Source organism: Schistocerca cancellata, chromosome 4, assembly GCF_023864275.1.
Source record: "Schistocerca cancellata isolate TAMUIC-IGC-003103 chromosome 4, iqSchCanc2.1, whole genome shotgun sequence".
Taxonomy (NCBI): Eukaryota; Metazoa; Arthropoda; class Insecta; order Orthoptera; family Acrididae; genus Schistocerca; species Schistocerca cancellata.
The window spans coordinates 598,060,337-598,082,044 of NC_064629.1; the positions used below are offsets into that span (position 1 = coordinate 598,060,337).

Genomic DNA, 21,708 nt, shown 5'->3' on the forward strand with positions numbered 1-21,708 from the left:
ACTTCAAATATGCCTTCAAGGCACATTTTCCTAAGGTCTACTACTGAATAATCTAAATCTAATTTGATTTTAACATAGATTGAAATGTTTCTTCTGCAATAGCTACTTAACTAGCAAATATCCCGGAGGAACACACAAGTCTATTTCAGACTCTCTCATCCAGTGTTCATTGATACACAATATACTGCAGTTAATTTTATCAAGCCAGTACTGCAATTCATCAATTTTACCATGAAGTGATTGTACATTTATATGTAGATGGAGAACATTGTTATCTGCACAGAAAGGTATTTTGATGTCACAAGGTCTAGCGCGTTCATTTATGTTCACCGACTGATCTAGAACACCACAGTTATCTGAATTACTTACTTTGCTGCAGTTTTCCATTAACGTGGTTTCTAACCTTCCTTCCCCTGTAATGTTGTATTGCCTAAAAAAGGAGGTCCATAAGTGTCCCCAGAAATAGTGTCTTTTAAAACTAGACAGTTCCATTCTTGAATTTCATTTATAATTTTGCTTATCTCGTGACAGAAATTTTTTACCCTGGTAATTCAGATGCTCACCGTGTTCAGTGTGCAGATTCTTCACCAGTCTGTTAATATCTACTACATTGCATTTTGCGTAAGTAGAGCATTATTGTTTTATTCTAGTGTTGGTTTTGCAGATTTCTTTATTCACACATGCATTATACGCGAGGTCGTGTCTATGAGGTATCATCACAACAACAGTGTTTTTCATCATATTTACGTTTCAAAAATCCCTCAAACCTGTTACGCACTTGCCAGCTTTGTTATGAGCTACGTCATCGTCACCCGTCACACAAACAACTATGTCACTTTTCTTCAGTGTATTCCGGTGTTCTGAGACCCCTTCAATAACATTTTTGGTCGTCGCTCTGGGTTTCACGATGCCAGTTGCACACAAATCCGTATTCACTTCCTGTAAAATAGTAGCTAGCTTTCTCCCATGATTGTCCGCTGCAAAAAGCATGTTGCATTTCTTTGCCTGCTGCCTTCGATTGCCGGTGATTTTGATTTTACCGTTTGCCATTTTAATTTGATCTTCCTGTTTGATGTAATGTTCATTTTCAATGTTTACAAGGTTGCTGCTATCTTCTGATAAAACACTGAACCTATTTGTGCATACGAGACCGGTTTTGTTTGATGAATTTTGTTGAGGAAAGGTTACTTTTTTACTCGCTTTGGTAGGCAGTTCTTGTGAAACAGGGAAAATGTTTGAATGGTTTACGCACTTTTGATCACCATTTTCACTTGGAACTGTGTTTGAATTATTAACACACTTCTGGCCACTATAGGCATTATTTTCCACTATTGCACTGTGAAGGTTTGTGTACCGAAGCTTCAAATCATTAGTAATTTTCGGTATTGCATTTTTACCTGGTATTTTGCTTGATGCCATTGTTAACTCGTGGTTTCCATTTTTGAGATAAAGACAAAGCTCAAAGAAAGACAGGAAAAAGAAAGGGAAGAAAACCAGCACATAAATATACAGGGCGAGTCACCTAACATTACCGCTGGATATATTTCGTAAACCACATCAAATACTGACGAACCGATTCCACAGACCGAATGTGAGGAGAGGGGCTAGTGTAATTGTTTAATACAAACCATACAAAAATGCACGGAAGTATGTTTTTTAACACAAACCTACATTTTTTAAATGGAACCACGTTAGTTTTGTTAGCACATCTGAACATATAAACAAATACGTAATCAGTGCCGTTTGTTGCATCGTAAAATGTTAATTACATCCGGAGATATTGTAATCTAAAGTTGACGCTTGAAACCTCCGACGTTCAGTTGCGTGTTTTAACAAACACGGGCCACGGTCGGCGAGCAGCATCTGCAGGGACATGTTTACGATGACGACCGTGTTTACAAGTGTGGCTGTAGTGCACTGTTGTGGTTTGGTCTAGCTGTCGCAGTGTCCGCATGTAGCGCTTGCTGCTATTGTTATTCTGCATTCGTCTCCGTACGCACACCAACTGTAGTACACTGTGTTACCAGAAGTCTATGATAGTGTAGTGTTGTAGGAACTGTGACCATGGTGTATTCGAACTCTGAAAAGGCGGAGATGATACTCGTCTATGGCGAGTGTCGACGAAATGCAGCTGAAGCCTGCAGGGTGTATGCAGAACGGTACCCGGACAGAGAGCATCCAACGTGCCGCACATTGCAAAACATCTGCCGCCAATTGTATGCAACAGGTATGGTCGTAGCGCGCAAATGGGTCCGTAACAGGCCCATCGCAGGAGAAGCGGGTGCAGCTGGTGTTGCCATGAACCCACACATGAGTACACGGGACATTGCGAGAGCCGATAGACTGAGTCAAAGTAGTGTCATGCGCATACTGCATCGTCACCTGTTTCATGTGTTGCTACATCAGCAATTACATGGTGACGACTTTAATCATCGAGTGCATTTCTGTCGATGGGCATTAACAGAGAATGCGTTGCAGTTCTACGTGTTTATCGATGAAGCGGGTTTCACAAACCACGGGGCAGTGAATCTACGGAACATGCATTACTGGTCCGTGGACAATCCTCGCTGGCTCAGACAGGTAGAGCGACAGCGACCGTGGACTGTAAATGTATGGTGCGGAATCATTGGCGACCACCTCATTGGTCCTCACTTCATTGCAGGGGCCCAAACAGCTGCAACATACATCATGTTTCTACAGAATGCTCTGCCAACGTTGCTCGAAAATGTCCCACTGGAAACGCGTCAATGTATGTGGTATCAGCATGATGGTGCACCTGCACATTCCGCAATTAACACTAGGCTGACCCTTGACAGGATGTTCGACGGGCGTTTCATAGGACATGGAGGACGCATAAATTGGCCAGCCCGTTCTCCTGATCTTACACCTCTGGACTTCTTTCTGTGGGGTACGTTAAAGGAGAATGTGTACCGTGATGTGCCTACAACCCCAGAGGATATGAAACAACGTATTGTGGCAGCCTGCGGCGACATTACACCAGATGTACTGCGGCGTGTACGACATTCATTACGCCAGAGATTGCAATTGTGTGCAGCAAATGATGGCCACCACATTGAACATCTATTGGCCTGACATGTCGGGACACACTCTATTCCACTCCGTAATTGAAAACGGAAACCACGTGTGTACGTGTACCTCACCCCTCATGGTAAGGTACATTTGCGTCAGTGAAAAAGACCAATAAAAAGGTGTTAGCATGTGGACATAATGTGCTGTTCCAGTCTCTTCTGTACCTAAGGTCCATCACCGTTCCCTTTGGATCCCTACGTAATTTGGTGCTCTCCGATACACACGATCGAACAGCGGAGGAGTAGTACTCAAGCGTCAACTTTAGGTTACAATATCTCCGGATGTAATTAACATTTTACAATGCAACAAACGGCACTGATTACGTATTTGTTTATATGGTCAGATGTGCTATCAAAACTAATGGGGTTCCATTTAAAAAAACGTAGGTTTGTGTTAAAAAAACATACTTCCGTGCATTTTTTTATGGTTTGTATTAACCAATTACACTAGCCCCTCTCTTCACGTTCGGTCTGTGGAATCGATCTGTCAGTATTTGATGTGGTTTACGAAATATATCCAGTGTTAATGTTAGGTAACTCACCCTGTATATGTCAAATTGTTTGTCAGTAATGCAAGCATTGCTTCTTTTGTGTGATTTTTTTATATCATAATAATATGGAACAAGTCAACTTATAGGTTACTCAATGAACTGTTATTTGATTATAGGTTTGTGTAGACCATTTATAGGCAAGTTCATATAACAGAAAATAGTAGTTTAATACAAGAAGTGAGTACATTTTTCTTTCCAACTATATGAGGTACAAGTCTATAAATTTAAATTTTTAAAAAGTTTCGGAGCATTGTGTCAGCAATGGGCACAATAACAAGAATGAAAATGGGAGGGGGGGGGGGGGGTGGTCGTCGTCGTCATCGTCGTCGCCGCCGCCGTCGTCGTCGTCATCGTCTTGGGGGTACGAACTGGTAGCGGGTGAAAGAACAGAGGGCAGGAAGACTGTTGAGAAGAGGGGGTACGTGCAGCAGGTTAATGGAAACTGAGGCCAGGAGGATTACAGAAATGAATCCTATGTTGCAAGCATAACTTACACCCATGTCGTTAAGAAAATCTGAGCTGGCAGGAAGGATCCAGATGGCACAGGTGTTGAAGCAGCCACTGAACTCTAACATGTTGTGCTCAGCAGTGTGTTCCACCACTGAGAGATTAACTCTGCTCTTAACCACAGTTTGGTAGTGGCCATTCATTTGGGTGTACATTTGGTTGATGGTCATACCCATATAAAATGGTGTGCATAAATTTCGGCACAGATGGAGTATGATGTGGCTGCTTTTAGAGGTGGCTCTACTTTGATGCGGGCCCTCATATACCAATCTGTTAATGGGTGACCTAGAGTTAACCTTCCTAGCCTCCCGAAACCTTGAACACCTTGTCAAATTCGAGTGTGTAGATGATATTTTCGTGTTGTGGACCCAGGGCATCCTATCCTCATTCCTCCAGAGCCTCAACACTTTCTCATTTGTTTCATGTGTCCTCCTTAGACCAACATGATGTCCACTTGTCTAACAGCTCCATCCATACTTCTGTCCATATCAAGTCGACTACCAACGGTACCTGCATTCTGACAGATGTCAGCCCCTCGAAATCAAAAAAATTGCTCCCATAGAGTTTGGCCACATGTAGACAGCATATCTGCAGTGACTACAATTCCCTTGCACAGTATGTTGAAGGTCTCACTGAGGCCTTCACATGCAGGCACTATGCTTGAAACCTAGCATGCTAAGAGATTTCCGGCACCATACCCTCTCACACGGAACTATTCCTCCGACAGTCTCCATGAAATAGTAGCAAAGGAGCAACAGCCAAATCGTCCACAATTATTCAGGACTGGAGCAATCTAACCATGTCATTCACCAGTGCCTGGAATATCTATCATTGTGCCCAGAAATTAGGGGCATCTTGTCCACAGTTCTTCCCTGCCTTCCCGTCTTACACAATATCTTTGCCCATCACTATGCCACCACCACTCCCAGACCCTTGTCACATGGGTTACTTCCCTGTGAAACACAGAGGTGCGACACCTGACTGACTCGTGCATCCAGCACATTCTACTCCATTCTTGTCACAGACTTATCCTGTCCCATCAGAGGCAGAGCCACCTGTGAAAGCAACCACGTTATATCAGCTCTGTTGCAGTTTCCACACAGAATTGTCCACCCAAATAAATGGTCACTGCCAAACTGCAGCTAAGTGCCGAGTTGACACCTCTGTGGCTGAACATGTTGCTGAGTACCACATGCTTTATTTCAATGGCTGCTTCACAGCCCATGCCATCTAGAACACCCCCCAAGCACCAACTTCTATGAACTACATAAATGGGAGTTAACTCTGCTACACACCCTTCACTCTCATAATCCAGCTGGCCTCCATCTCCACTAACCCCTGCACCCAAACCCTCTTTTCAACAGCCCCCCCCCCCATTTCCTCTGTTCGTTCATCCACTCCCAATACATTTACCTATGTCATCGTCGTCATGTGCTGCACAAACCCACTACCAGTGTGTCGCATTTCCACCCTCTGCATCTTTTGTCTCGCCCTCCTGCATTTCTATCTCACACACCTGCTGACTCCTTCTGAGCAGTCAGCCACCCTTCTCCAGGTCTCACTCCTGATCCTCACCTCTTATCTCCCCTCACCCACATCACCTGACATAATCCCTCATTCCAGTCTGCCTCCCAGCATTGTTTATTTAACTGGTATGATGCAGTTCTCTCTCTCTCTCTCTCTCTCTCTCTCTCTCTCTCTCTCTCTGTGTGTGTGTGTGTGTGTGTGTGTGTGTGTGTGTGTGTGTGTGTGTGTATGTGTGTGTGTGTGTGTGTGTGTCAAACTTCCTCTCCAATACAGCTTTGCTGTCTGTCATCATACATTATTTTTTATTTTTTGGTAGTAACATTTTTTCAGGCTTTTGAGTTTAAATTGATTTCACTGTAATGTAATTAATTCATTATTTTCTTCTAATAATGTATTTACAACAAATATCATGAAAGAATTAGTGTACTGTGGCACTGCAGTTACAATATCTGACTAGATAATTGCAGTTGAGAACTGCACATTATTCTTGTCACACACATCCTTCTTCAAAGATGAGTTTCCACAAAATACAATTATATAAAACAATGGTGAATGAAAATAAAAAGAAGTATAATAATTTTACTATTTGTTTTGATCTAATAAGCAATATCACAAAAGGATGAAGTGGCCGAGATGAGTCGTTTAAGAACTTCTACGATTTTTGCATAATTTGATGTACAGAACTGAATAATTGCATGTTTAAGTATACATCCATCCAACCCACTCCCTCCATCCATCCAACCCACTCTCATCCGCTTTGCTCTCAACACCTCCCTCCCACCACCCCTTACTCTGCCCACCCTACCACACACGCAAGTGAGTGGCATTTTCACATCATTATACTTTCTTAATGTTGCTTATTTAACACTAATACGCAACACAAAACAAGATTTTTACTTATTTTTGCTACAATGGACAAAAAAAAGCACCACCTGTAGTACATCCTGTATTTGCCACCCTCTGCCAATGCATCTGCCCATCTTTCCCCAGTCCTCTTCTGTTTTGCTCCTTTTTTCCCCATCTCACCACCCCACAACCTCCTGACAATGTGCCTATTTATGTTCTAGTCCTGCACACTCCACCAGACAGTGTTTCACCTCTCTCCCCCCACCCGTATGCTACTATCCCTTCCCCTTCCCTGCCCCATCCAGATTACTGTTTGCATCCCATGTGATAGTTGCATTCCGGCCCGAGATGCAGGAGTTAGCGGTCATGTGTGCACGAGGTGTGCTAGCCATGTCTTCTGTATGGTACGTAGTAATCTGTCCTTTCCTACATTGTTAGACACATAGAAAAGTCATCACAGACTAGAAAACCAATTAAAATTGATACAGGAGTGATCACTGGATGTCACAGAATTCCTGTTCAGTTCTATCACAGAGTAATCATATTAATGAGTCCTTTTTAACAGTGGTTTATAGCAAGTCACAGTAGCAACCAAATTATTTCTTTTTCCAAAAAATGGGTCAGACACAGGTTTCACATGACTGTAGTCATACATCGTTGATGTCACACTGTTAGAGAATTATGGAGCAAGTTTCATGTTAAGGTATTATGAACTTTCCAATGACTGTAAATCTCCTCTGTTGGAATAGGAATGGATCCCTCGGTTCTCTTTGTTCAAAGATATCCAGAGGGAAGTAGATGACGTGCTTTTTGGTGTGTTCTTGACTTCCAGAACGTATTCAGTACAGCCCTGCACTGTCCAAAATTAACAAAATACGGGCTTACAGAATGTCATACCAGATTTGTGACTGGATTGTAGGCCAGTAGATAGAACTCTGAAAATTTTTTGTTCAATGGGAAAAAATGTCAAGTGTAAAAGTAGCTTTGAACATGGCCCAAGGATGTTATATGACCATTTAGAGCACAACATATATACCATGACGTAATGTGTAACACTGGAGGTTCCATGAGGTTACTTCCAGGCAATAGTGATCTACAGGGGGAAGCTGCAGCACCCCTGAAGTTGTAATGAAAAGCAGGGAGATACAGGATCAGTGCTTAGTGCAAAGAAGGATATTCTACCCATAACACAAATAAATTTAAAATGCAGCAAGAAATAGATGGAAACCAACACATTGTTGAATTACGCCGCTGGTAATTAACCACTAGATTGTAAAATATCTAGAAATGAATGTCCAGACTTATTTACAGTGTAAATGCAGATGCCAGATTAATTTTTTTAATTAGCTTAAGGAAATGTAATCTATGAACGAGGTTTCTTACAAAAGCATCATGTGACCAACTCCGTCACTTTGGTAGTCTAGAACCATTAGCAAGTGGGATTAACAATGAAAATAAAAGATTCAAAGCAGAGCTCCTTGTTTTGAAATTCTGTCTATTTGAGAGAGTCGTGAAGATGGTAAATCAAGTTTCACTGACAAATGTTACCATAGGACTGTCCATCACGGAGATGATTACTATTGTAATAGCAAGAACACATTTTCCAGGTAGAGTCTTGCAACATACCATGTCCTCCCACCAAGATCCCATCTAATGGCCACAACAGTAAAATCTGAGAAATTCAGGGTAATGCAAAGGCTTGCTGACTGTTCCCCATATATGATTTTTGAAAGAGGGGAGAGGAATGATAATGGTCTACGCTGTACACCAGGAAGTGTCTTTCCAAGTCCAAACAGAGGTGTAGCTGTAGAATACAAGACAGTATGACCATTACAAGCTTCCTTAGTGTGTATGGCGTCTCATTCATTTTCTCCCTGGCACCCCCCCCCCCCCCCCCCCCCACCACACACACAAAAACAAAAAATCTCATCAATCCAAAAGAAAGAATATAACAAATGTTCCAAACTACCTGAAAGAGTATAACAGATGTGTCTAACTACTTGACAGAGTATAACAGACATTCATAACTGCTTTCTGTGCTGCATAAAACTGTTTAATGTCTGAAGGATACTTACAAACTTGGAGAAGAGTAAATTCCTCTCCTAATTGCATTTCATCTACACTACTCTTCAAGTTCACGTAGCACTCAGACTTGTCAAAGTACATTACAATACAATTACAGTGCTTCCTCAAAATAGTAAAACCTGAATTAAAAGTGCATTCTATAATATACACTACCTAACAAAAAAGTAAAACATCTAGAAGACATGGTCAAATATCTACGTAGCTCTGTACACACTATAGGCAGGTATGTAAATAATTAAAGTTGCAATCCTCTGAGACAGGTAGAATGCCCACCAAAGTACATTAGTGTTATTCATGTTTAGTACTTTTGCCAGGCATGGTAGGCACCCAATTATGCCATTGGCAGGTGATGACATGGCAGTCCATCAGTCCCAACTGGATCATGGGCCAGAATGTGGTGTTTCACCTGATTGCAGGCCTAGTAGAGTAAATAAGGGACATGAACAGCATCAGATGTTGAACGATAACTGTGAAGAGCATTGAGATCGCACAGTTGTTTGACACAGCGTTATCAGCACCCGACAGTTTTAAAGGGACCCCATTGTGGGTCTCCTCCTGGCCAGTTGGCCGAATTGGGCAATATCAACATTCGTGGGGCATATCAATGTGATAGTGGTCCAGTTTTGGACTGCATGGGAACATGAAAGCAGGCATAGTCACTGTAAAGGTTCTGGTTGACCACAAATGACCACCACAAGGGAGAATCACCATATTGTGCATCAAGTACATCATAAACCCTTCACATCTCTACCTGCCATCCAAGAACAAGTAATGAACTCCATGTCAACCAGCACTATTGGTCAGAAACTGTCAGCAGCCAGACTAGGCAATTACTGTCCCATGTGTAGGCTGTAACACCCTCCAACTTTTCCCCCCCACTGGCACAATTTAGTTATTCACTCAGTTACTTATTTTTCTCTGTCTTTCTCATTCTCCTCCTCCCTCCTTTTTTAATTTTTACCATTCATTCAGCTATCAATCTCTCCCTTTGTAATCCATCTTTGCTTCTTACTTTCTTCTTCTTTTCACCCCTGAAGTGCTTAATAATTCCCCATTTTTGACATATCTCTGATACTTTCTTCTCCATCTTTACCGCCCAATCCTCTTCACAATAGGTAGGTCACCCCAACTTAAAGATCTAAATGACCTGTTTCTCACCCCTTTCTAACCTTTCCCAATCAATCCCTGTTACCTCCACAAAGAAGTAGCTCATACCGAATGGAGCGATAGGCAACAGTTTCCCCAACTTTCCGGTAAAGCAAAATAAATGACATCAGTAATATTTTATTTGTGCCAGATCTTGTCACCTCCATGACTTAAGGATTGTTGGTGATGAATGCAATCCACCAGAAATACTTTTTTAAAAAGCTGTATTTAAATGCTGTTACTAACTTCAGGCCAGTGTGCCCACCTACAGAAAGCCAATTTTTCCAATGCTACTGACAAAAACATTAATGTACTAGGAAAAGTTAACCATTTGAAGACAGGCACAATAACCTGAAACCAGTTATGGCAGTAAAATAAAGCTTTTTAAAAATATTTGCAGCTCGTTGAATTTGTCACCGACAGTAATATTAGCGGTTTTAAAAAAAAAAAAAAAAAAAAAAAAAAAAAAAAAAAAAAAAAAAAAAAATTGTGTCTTAAAATCCTGCCCAGTAGAGGAGTTCCGACACACTATAAGTAGACAATTGCGTCAAAGCAAGCTGGGATATTTTTACTTTCTTTACTTGTTTTCCCACCTGCCTCCTTAAATTAGTTTTTTCAATTCTGACTAATTATCATTAACCTACCTGAGTATAATCTGCATTTTCTTAAAAGAGAAAGATTGGCCCTAAAGCCAGCCCTTAATTCCAAAGTAATTAACAGTTTTTGTCAAAAGCATTGTTTGCATAACGGTATCTGTTAATTTCATTATTTAAACAAATAATTCAGCCTAACTCTTGTAGAAGAAGAAAATTTTGAAAAGAACCAATTTTTCGATGTATTCAGTTAATCGAACGAGTTAAGTTTCAATTGTAATTTCTGCAAATTAAACATCAAAAAATGTATAGTTTCACTACCTATTATTGTGAGGATATATACGGCCCCAATTTTTGGTGCCGAAACAGTCAGTCCACGGCAGAGTTTCAGACGAGGAACCTGTATCGGTTAGATCAACACCAATGCTACAACTTAACTGTGAAATAAGTTTAACACAATTAGGTCATGTGTTAATACAATGACTCTGTTCCATACGTACCTTTTTATTCTTCAAGAACTGTGAACTACGTGGTTAGGCTTTTACTGCTTGTAGATGTTCAACAGTAAACTATTGTAGCAGTATGTGGATGTTTGCCTGCAACCTATTAATGAGGCTTATCTAAAGTTAAACAGTAGTGCACTGGCCATATAACTGTGTATTATTGAGGGCTTGTGAACACTGAAAGGAAGGAATTGTGAAACAATTATGCACCTGTCAGCTACATCATTTGAAGTAGTCAGTGTTGAACTTCTCCCCCCATTTTTCAGCCAGTATCACAATGCAGTATGTCGACACCAAGGACAACAAACGAAGAAATAAAGCAGGCAAATGCCACACAATCCACAACACATTACATCAATAGATCCAGAGGAATGACACTGCAACTGTATCTGAAACAACTGTTTTGTGCTGTAACTTATTTTACAAACATGATGTGACTCCGTACACATGAAACTTTCATGTTAACCGACTGGCTGTGGAGCCTACTCATTTAAACAAGACTGAAAACATTACTAAGCTTTTTGATGATATTTTCCTTTAAACAGAATTAGTACAGAAACATCCCTACCTCATATCCCCCCCCCCTCCCCTTTCACCCCACAAGCACACAAATGAAAGCAAATGAATATTCCTACTCTTGTTACAGAAGAGTTTCACGTTGTGATTTAATGACAGCAACAACACACACTGCTTACAAACATATGGTCAGAAATGACAAACTGGTCAATACCTCATCATTCTAAAGTTATTCTTTTTCTTCCCCATACAGTGTTCTGTGGTGTCTGTAATGTATTTTCACTAATTAACCAAATACTGACTAATGACTTCGGTGAAAAATTAGATCTCTGTGATAGTTTGGAACTCAAACCTGGATCAAAGTATTCCATGGACAACTCTGCCATCTGGCCACACCCCATAGCCCAACTCTCAGCTCCACTCAGTCTTTTTTTTTTCCTATGATATCCAAGTAGGCAGATTTCCCCACTATAACAACACAAACACTTATTACATCAGTCTTATCACTCTTTTATAGAAACCTTTACTAACTAGCAAAATGTTGGCTGATGCTGATTTATCTGAGAGATCAAAAGTGTGCATAACATTGGGGCTCAAGTGGAGATCATATTTTAGGAGGAAATAGAAATAATTTTGAACTAGTCTAAAAATGACATTGCAGTGACATGTTTCAGGTTCTGTTTAGGACTCATACATAACAAGAGGTAATCTGACATCGTTTGTCTCCATGGCAAAGTGATTCTTTGTCAGTATTCGGGTATCATTATTTATATCCCTAAAAGTCGCATCATAAATTTTACACTTTCAGATATGCATTGTGTTGCACTATTTAAAGCCACAGTTTATTAGTAAATTGTATGAACATGTTTCTCATTAACAGGCATAAATTAAAAAGTGTGATACTCCATATTAATGATATACTCTGTTAATAAGTTACAAACTTACCTCTGAGAAGTGTTGCCACTGTTCCTTTGTATATGCTGCGAATGCCACCTTCCTTATATAACTGTTTCACTACATCTACAGGGCCTTTGTACTTCATAGGAGCAGTGCCACCTTGTTGTACCTAAATGCAATCAAAACATCATGATCCCTCACAATTAACCGTGAAAGTACACAAGGTAGTGAAATTAATCACTTTGCTAAGGAGAAAAACATAGCAATATTTTCTAAATATTGAGTTAAAATAGTCTGCTGGAAAGAGCAGCTACATTACGAACCATAATACTGAGGGGAAAAAATGCTGAAAACAGCAAACTGCATTAAATGACTACACACAAATTTCTTAAATATATTTCATTCAATAAGAGCAAATGACATTACACTCTTTTGATTTAGCCTAGAAAATAACTTGGGCAAAGTGCTAACTCAAATCAGCATGGACAGAAAAATCTGCTCAAGTCTTGAATGAATCAGGTTTGACATTGATCAGAAGTTATTATCAGGGAGTTAACTCAGGGTAGTTGGGTGACAATTTGAACCCTAAAACTCCACTGGTTTACCACCATCAGCATTTTGATCCAATTACTGTCTTACCTGTCTGATAATTTTTAAGACTGTCATCACAAAAATGAAAGAGAGACATATAAAGTCCTGCAGATTTTGTATCCAATATTTATTGTTCTTGATGAAATGTGACACTTACATTGAAGTATGTTTAACATAGTAGAGTTCACAACAGTCCTTTATCACATTTTTTTCTTTATTGGATAACTGGTTTTGACCTAAGTGATCATTATCATCAAAAGTATCTTACTAAAATAGTAAACAAAATACATAAAAAACTTGTAGCCACAAAAAGAACCATCAGAAGAAGCAAGAACATAAAACTATGATGAATTTAAATGACCTATAGTGTAGGATCAACCATCAGCATGCTGTCACTGTAGTATAATAAGACTGTAGAGGAGAAAGAACTTAACTATTCTACAGTTTCATTCTACATTTAGAGCAGTCTAGTTTAGACTATTTGAAGGAGAGCTAGTAGGGAAATGAGTATTTGTTAATACATGCATCCACAGAATACACAGGTTTGGAAAGTGGAGGTCAAACCCAAAAAGAGGACCAGTATTTAAAAAAAGGAGGCGAGGGGAGAAAAAGGCATTAAAGCAAAAAGAGCGAAAGCTTGCAAAAGTCTGAAGAACAGTCAAGACGAAGGTAAAAAACTTGAGCCAATAAAAAAAAAAAAAAGAGATCCTATTAGTCGCCTCTCATGACAGGTAAGAAAGAGCAGCGGGTCTATTCTAACCCCCCCCCCCCCCCCTTTTCCCAATACCACAGGTGGTTAGCAAGGTAGGATCTATGTTGGGTTTCATAACATTCAAGTGATGGCTTCTGGGCAGTGAATAGCTGTACGAGTTTCGTAGTTTAACTTTTGATGACTGCTAGTCTCTGATCACCAAATTGGGAGGTTTACAATAATTCAGTGACATAATTTTGCCGAGAGCTGATATTTTTAACATTCTTCAAATGATGAGCAATATGAGTGTGTATGTACTTGAACATTTCATTTCACAAGCACACTTTAACAGAGTGCTACAAGGCACTAAATTACAGTTTAGTGTATTTACTAGTTGGCTTCAGTAACACATTCAGCAGCTCATGCCCTTGTGGTCAGCATCAATGACTCTCGATCATGGGATCCCCAGAGGTGCAAGTCACTGAAACGGCATCAAATAAAAGGACTTTCAACAGACGGCTGCACTCCCCGGAAGGGGCCCCCAGCAAAACATGCACTTCGCATTTTAGTGAAACTGAGATGCTATGGGACTTTGTCTTCATGCAACATTTAAATAAATAGTAATTTTTGGGGAATCTGGTAGCACTTGTCAGATATATGCAAGCTTAACTGCACTGATAATATTTCACATCTTTGAGAATGACTGTACTTTTACCCACAGTATGAATCATTGTGGAGCCACAATTCATGTTTTATTTCTATGAAAGAATGAATGACTTTTTTAAAAAAATTGTATCCATAGATTTTTGTGTTGGCTACCATTATTGATCCTTCTGGATCACATACAAACAGTTATTATTTATTCTAAAAATGTGGGTGACTTATGACTGATAGAACTACATGAGCATTTGTAAAAACTTCTGTTTCAATTAGAACAGCTGCAAAGCATAGATAGAGTGGCATGTGATCCACTCCAAAGACAATGTAAACAACTGTAACTCTAGGCTGTACATTTGTGCAACTGGTCACTGTTTGCTTAACGCCCAAAATCACTTAGTACATTAAACAAATAACTTCAAATATTCCTGTTTTCACAGCAATAAATTCAGGTTTTTTTACGATATATATTCGAGAGCACTTCATGAAAGAGGGAAGTTACTGAGTAGTTACTAGTATTTAGTTTTCCCACAATAACATATTTATCAAATGTATGATGACTACCTGTAACAAGCACTTTATCCTTTCTCCTGGAGCCATAATAGAAGTTGTGAAGATACCAGAAAATGCACCTGCGACGAAAAGTTGAGTCATGGTCAGCTCTTGAGTAGGTGTTGTCTGTTGCAAGCGTTTACCAAGTCCATATCCAAAGAAACTCAATGCAAATATTGGTGCTACACCTGTTATAGGTGCAGCCATACCTGGAAATACAAAACATACTAATGAAATCAGTTATACCTCATGCAAGGGTAGAGGGTGGGGATTGGGATGAGTGTGCAGCATTTCCAAACCCCTTGTATATTAAGCAAATGGCAAAAAAGTGTAGTGTTAATACTTGATAAAAGTTAAGTCATACATAAGATAAGAGGGGAAAGGTGGAGGGGGGAGTGGCAGAAATAGCAAAATGACAACTTTGATACTGAAAGCCCCCCGAGGGCATACAAGTAATGGAAGGAGTAAGGGTCTGTCTGAGGTGGTGAATGTTCCATTGGCTTATGAAGAAGACTGAAATTGTTACTAAGCTGTTGGGCAATGCCCTCATATGTTAAAATGTAAAGTGTTTGACAGAGAAGTTATACAGAAGATTCTGTACAGCCTCTCAGTCAAACATTTTATACTTTAGAATTTGTTAATGATTTGGTTATTTTTCAACTTCCTTGCTCTTAAAAGAATAAGCAGTAAACAAAGTAGTTCTGCATTAATGTCTGAAACAGTCCGGAGTGTAAGCTTTATGACAAAAATTTTTGAAGACAAACTGGAGAGACTACAGACAAACACAACTTAAAGAATGGCACACATATTGAGCACATAAGATGCATTTTGGGATACCATTTGGGTGCAATGAGTGAGAAATCACAAAAAATGGTGTAATTACTGACAAAGATGGCTTGCCTGACAATATGGTACCAATTTACTGAATGATGGAAACACGTAATTGGTAATGGTGTGTTCTTGGTAATACTGTAAATGTAATACTATCAATCTGTAACACAAAATTCATTTGAATTCATTAGTTCTCACAGAGTTCTATTATTTATTGTGATAAGTTCAGCTACGAGTTTCAATGTGTGGTTTGTGGCAGAATTACTGTTCTTTCTCAATTTCGATAAATCGAAAGAATGTCATCCACATTAACAAACAACTATCAATCAATGATAAAATGCTTATAAGTACACCCAGTCAGCTAAGTTGGGGGGAGGGGGGATGTTTAAGGGGGACTAAACAGCTAAGGTCATCAGTCAGTCAGCTAAGTGTCAGATGCTGGATGGCATGATTTTTTTGCAGGACAGCACTCTATTGGCTGCAAACATAACTAGGCAGTAAGCTAAATGTGAGCAATGACATGGAAGAAGTGGCAAAATTCTTCAGGTGAATTTACACATGGACATTTATGCTAAATTCCATACGAAAACTTCAGAATATCTGCCATAAAATTGATTTACATATTCCCAAACAAACTAAATTAAACGAAGTACCACAAATTCTGTGTTGAAAAGTCAGTTTCATTCCACCTTCAAATTCGACCAAAATTGTAGAAAGTAGGCTATGTTTTGCAGTTCCCAAAATTACGTAAAAATACTTTAGATATTGATGTATGCAATGTGTAATGCTATGAACTAGATCCAAAGGGCATCTAGTATCACACAGCTGCAGTAGTAGCTAGCAGAAATTATTTATTCGTATTCTGTATAGTTTTTAAAGAAAAAAAAAAAAACCCTAACACTTAACCAAATGAGAACATACATATACAGTGAACAGCACACATTATGAAAGAAATCTAACAACCTACACCAAACCTTCATCCTCTAAGTTGGTATTAACGAAATTGATACATTAATTCATTGGCCAATAATAGAATTGCCTTTTATTACAAATTGATGTCACTTGAAATAAATGTCATGACATCAATGGATGTGACTAACAGGTGCACAAGTTGAGGTAGCCATTTAGGTTTCAATAACTGTATTTCACTTGTTATATGTAATTTTGTGTCTTTCTTGATGTTACGAGGCTTAGATTTTGTGTGTTCATTTAAATATTATGTACTGTATATTAATTTGAAACAATGGAAGGTGGCCATGATCAAAAGAAATATCTTTTGGGGTCAGCATCAAAAGGAGTATCTTTTGAGGTATATTACTTATACGTTTTCCGTGTCAAATGTAAATGGGTGTCCCAAAATGATCCACACAGCCGGAAAAAAAAAAATTAGTACACCCTTTTAGAGGTTTCCAATCCAATCAAGATTTATTGTTGCAACAGTGCATATGGAATACATGAAATGATTACACTTACAGATCAATAGCAAAAGTAGTACTGAAGTACCAAGAATCAAGCCATGCTGAAACACCCATGTCAGTACGTGGTGTAGGCTCCATGGATGGAGCCGACTCTAGCATCCAGTCGGTCATGCAGATGGTGAATACTGTCCTGGGATACGTAATGCCATGCCTGCTTGACCCCTTCATGTAGTTCTGTAAGAGTACTTCACTGACAAGCTGCACGAGTCACTTCTCGACCCATCGTATACTACACGTGTTTGACTGGAGAGAAGTCCATATTTTGTGCTGGCCAGGAAGTTGCTGCATGCCTTACAAAGCACACTGAGTTTTACGGGCAGTGCACAGGCAAGCACTGTTCTGTTGTAACAACACATCTCCTTCCTGTTGCAAGAACAGCAAAAGAACGGGTCTAACAACATTCTACATGTACTAAGTGCTGGTTATTAGTGTCTCCCCGGACCATAGGGTCTGGGATGGGACCAGTGTGTCTTGGATGAATGCAGTGTACAAGACAGCGCTTACCAGGTCTAACAGGCAGAATCTGCTTTCATCGTTAAGGCCAAAGCATGCCATTCCATCTTCCAAGTGATCCTCTGATGGCACCAGTCGAGTCATCCATGTTAATTCAGTGGCATGTGTGGAAGACTCTTATAATACTATGGTCCTGGCAGGTGTCTGTGCTGTGAATGTGTCCAGAACTTTGTCTAATGAGCTAAAAACATTTTTAGCTCATGAATTCATGAGCTAAAAAAGTATATAAGCCATGGAAAATCAGCACACGGGGGGGAGGAGAGGAGGGGGGGAGGAAATCACGTCATTTTCCTTTTGTTTACCCAACCCACGGGATGCTTACATATTGTGATACTATTGTAACTATGACCATTGATGCCAGCATCATTGCACAACTGACACAGCACATCCAACTTGTGTTGCAACATTCTGAAAGGACCACCCTGGCACTCAGAAGACCAGAATTTGACCCCTTTCAAACTCACTCAGTTGGCTGTAGGAAGCACAGGTGTGTGTACACGGCATGGTTGCCTGCTTGCTTCACACATTTGCACCACACTGAACATTCCCTCTTAAAAGGTAGATACAGATGGCACTCTGACAGCTATTCCACTATGCTATCTGTATCGAAATCGACGTCGTCTTCCTAGGTGTATTTTTTTTCCGGCGGTGTATTTGTGAAACTTTGGGAGAATTCATGAGCTAAAAAAGTATGTAAGCCATGAAAAATCAGCATGCAGGGAAAGGGGAATTGGGGGGGGGGGGGGTGGAATCACATCATTTTCATTTTGTTTACACAACCCACAGGAAGCTTACATATTGTGATACTATTTTATCTGTCTTAGGGTTTAGGATTTGTTGTTCTACATATGTTCTTATCCTTTCCTGCATATTCATCCTTCAGCAGAGTGGTAGTGCGCGAGTAGATGATACACTTTTTTCTTATTTTTGTCAGTTTTTTGCGAACTTCTAGCTTTCCACTAATAACTAGTATTGTGCGGCACGCTAGGAGGAAGACTGAAACACTTAGATGTATAGCTTTTTCTGAATTTATCCCTTTCCTTCAACTATACAGAGATTTTCTCCTTTAACCAAGGAGTTGCACATTTTGTAGGCTGTAATAAATAATATTTTTGGCTAATGAATTTTTTCTTCCAAAAATCTGTTTCTTTCCCTGATATACAATAGTCATTTTCCTGAACAGTTAATGTAGTCTTGTGGAGATAAATATGATAACTTTTCTTTATTTTGTAGTTACTTTCATGCGTCTCTTACAGACTAGTGTGGTAGCAGAGTCACATTTCTGGAATTTGAAATGTCTCTCGAACATTATTCCAACATCAATGAATATGAGCAGAACTGGTGAACTAAAGGTTAATGAAGATGACTTTTCTCCATTTCACCTATTCACATTATGTTCTGAACCTCCCCCACCCCCGCCATTCATTCTGTAGGCCTGCTGTTGTGATGTTCAAGTACTCTGTATGTAAACTTATCCTTGCTGTAGATCAGAATATAGTTTTACTACTGTGATCACACATTCCTCAATACTTCTCTACAGGTTCCTTATCTGACTGAAAAAGGTATATTGCCAAGAGAAGAGGTCAACTGTGGAGATGCTTTACGCGAGTCTCAATGCCTGCCAGTCAAACTGAGGTATTTTCTATTGATATTTCATTATAATGAAGGTTTTCACAATCCAGTGCTTTGTACTGCTACTACACTGACAGGAAAAAATATCACAACACCAAGAAGGAGTTGTCCAACATAAACGAAACTTGGTAGGTGTGTTTCTACATCGGAAAGATGATGTGTCTACAAATTTAGTGCCCGTCACATAAGAGTGGTAGTAGTAGCACCATTATGTGGATAAAAATCAGGTTTACTTTACATACACACTGTAATAGTCATTAACATTATAGACTTTTGAGGCTAAACATGAAGAATTGAGGTTCTTCAAGAACACCTTTAAAGTGACAAAGACGCCATTATTGACACTTCACCAAGTTCGAATGAAATTGTGTAATAGGGCTATGTGAAGCTAGATGATCATCTGCGATATTTCAGAAAGCCTTGGCAGGAATTTAGTCATTGTACATGACTGCTGGCAGTGGTGGTCAGGAGAATGTATGGTCACAAGAAGACCGAGCTCCAGACAGCCATGTGGCACTAACAAGATGAAAGACCATCATGTTCAGCATATGGCTCTGGCACATTGTACTGCATCTGCAACAGCAATCAAAGCAGCAGTTGGCATCACAGTGACAATGAACTGTTACAAATCGGTTACTTCAAGGACAGCTTTGAGCCAGATGCCCTGTAACATGCATTTCACTGACCCCAAACCACACCCATTTGTGACTCCAGTGGTGCCAAATGCGACCTCATTGGAGGGCAGGATGGAGGTCTGTCTTGTTTCCTGATGGAAAGCTAGTTCTGCCTCAGCACCAGTGATGGCCGTGTGCTGGTAAAGAGGAGGCTAGTTGAAGGCCTGCAAACAACATGTCTACATGCTAGGCACACTGGACCTATACCTGGAGTTATGGTCTGGAGTGCAATTTTGTATTACAGCAGTTTGCCCTCGCACCCTGACTGCAAAATTGTATGTAAATCTGGGGATTCGACCTGTTGTGCTGCCATTAATGAACAGCATTCCAGTGGGTGTTTTCCAACAGGATAACACTCACGTACTGCTGTTGTAACCCAACAAGCTCTACAGAGTGTCAACATGTTGCCTTGGCCTGCTTGATCACCAGATTTGTCTCCAATTTAGCACATGTTGGATGTCACTGGATGACACCTCTGGCATCATACACAAAAAGTGTTAACCATTCCTGTATGAATGGATCAAGTCCCACAGGCATGGAATTCAATCCCACAAACTGACATCTGGCACTTGCACAACACAATGTATGCATGTTTGCATTCTTGCAGTCAACATTGTGGCGGTTGCACTAGTTATTGGTGTAACAGTAGTTCACATTTGGAATGGCTTATTTCATGTCTCCACTAACTTGTGACTTTAAGATGGTAATCACTTAAATATGTCAACTATATGAATGTACTCCCAAAATTTCATTACTCTACCTTAATTTTTTTTTGGTACTATGATCTTTTTCCATCAACATATTATCCAGGAAAACTGAACCATTCAAATAACTGGCATGTTCATTATTTTGATTGATATGGTCAACATTTTTGGTTTTCCTGTCTCTGATAAATAGCATAGGATCTGAAACAATGTGTACATTTTGAAACTTTATTCGTGTGTTTAATAAGTACACTTTAAAATTTCAAAGTGCTTTCATGATGTGTTTCCACCTAGATGATATTGTCAACTGAGGTTGTATTCCGAATTATATTCATAATCTACATTCTATACTCCTATTCTGCATCACATAGCAACACTATCAGTATCAAAATAAACTAATAATTCAAATGAGCTGACAGGCAAAACTGCATACCAAAACTGTCTCATGTTTTTGTTTTTAAGGCTGGGGAAGGTAATAAGCCATTCCTGACATTTGCCTGGAGCAATTTTGGGAAATCATGGAAAACCCAAATATGGACGGTCGAATGCAGATTTGAACTGTCATCCTCTTGAATGCAAGTCCAGTTTGATAGAATCAGAGGAGTATCTATGACTATGTAGTTATTCTTAAACATGTCTGTGAAGGAGATAGACAGACTACTAACAGCATAAGTTTAAAAGAAGTTAAGTGGAAAAATCTGATCTAAATTGCCGCCATCAAAATTTTACTTATACAAGGTGTACAACTTTGCTTCCACCGTCTGCCGATAGGTGGCAACAACGGTAAGTAGCTGGCGGAAGAAACAGATCGCATACATCAGACAGTTAGCTTGGACCTTTGTCAACATAACCTCATTCAAACATTAGTCGATTTGTGTCTGCATCATAAAGTTGTTCTTGATTGAAAAACTCAGTTTACGAGCGTAATCCCCCCCCCCATGAACCATGGACCTTGCCGTTGGTGGGGAGGCTTGCGTGCCTCAGCGATACAGATAGCCGTACCGTAGGTACAACCACAACGGAGGGGTATCTGTTGAGAGGCCAGACAAACATGTGGTTCCTGAAGATGGGCAGCAGCCTTTTCAGTAGTTGCAAGGGCAACAGTCTGGATGATTGACTGATCTG

At 39.8% G+C, this 21,708-nt stretch overlaps 1 protein-coding gene across 1 annotated transcript in view; it reads right to left on the minus strand.

Moving 5' to 3' along the window:
- The window catches only part of LOC126185216 (congested-like trachea protein), a 161,714-nt gene that overhangs the window by 56,389 nt on the left and 83,617 nt on the right, over window positions 1-21,708 (minus strand). Inside the window, exons 3-4 of the mRNA XM_049928098.1 lie at window positions 14,764-14,960; window positions 12,309-12,429 (exon numbers count right to left, since the gene is read on the minus strand). Coding sequence (XP_049784055.1) covers window positions 12,309-12,429; window positions 14,764-14,960 — 318 coding nt within the window. The remainder of the gene's footprint in view (window positions 1-12,308; window positions 12,430-14,763; window positions 14,961-21,708) is intronic.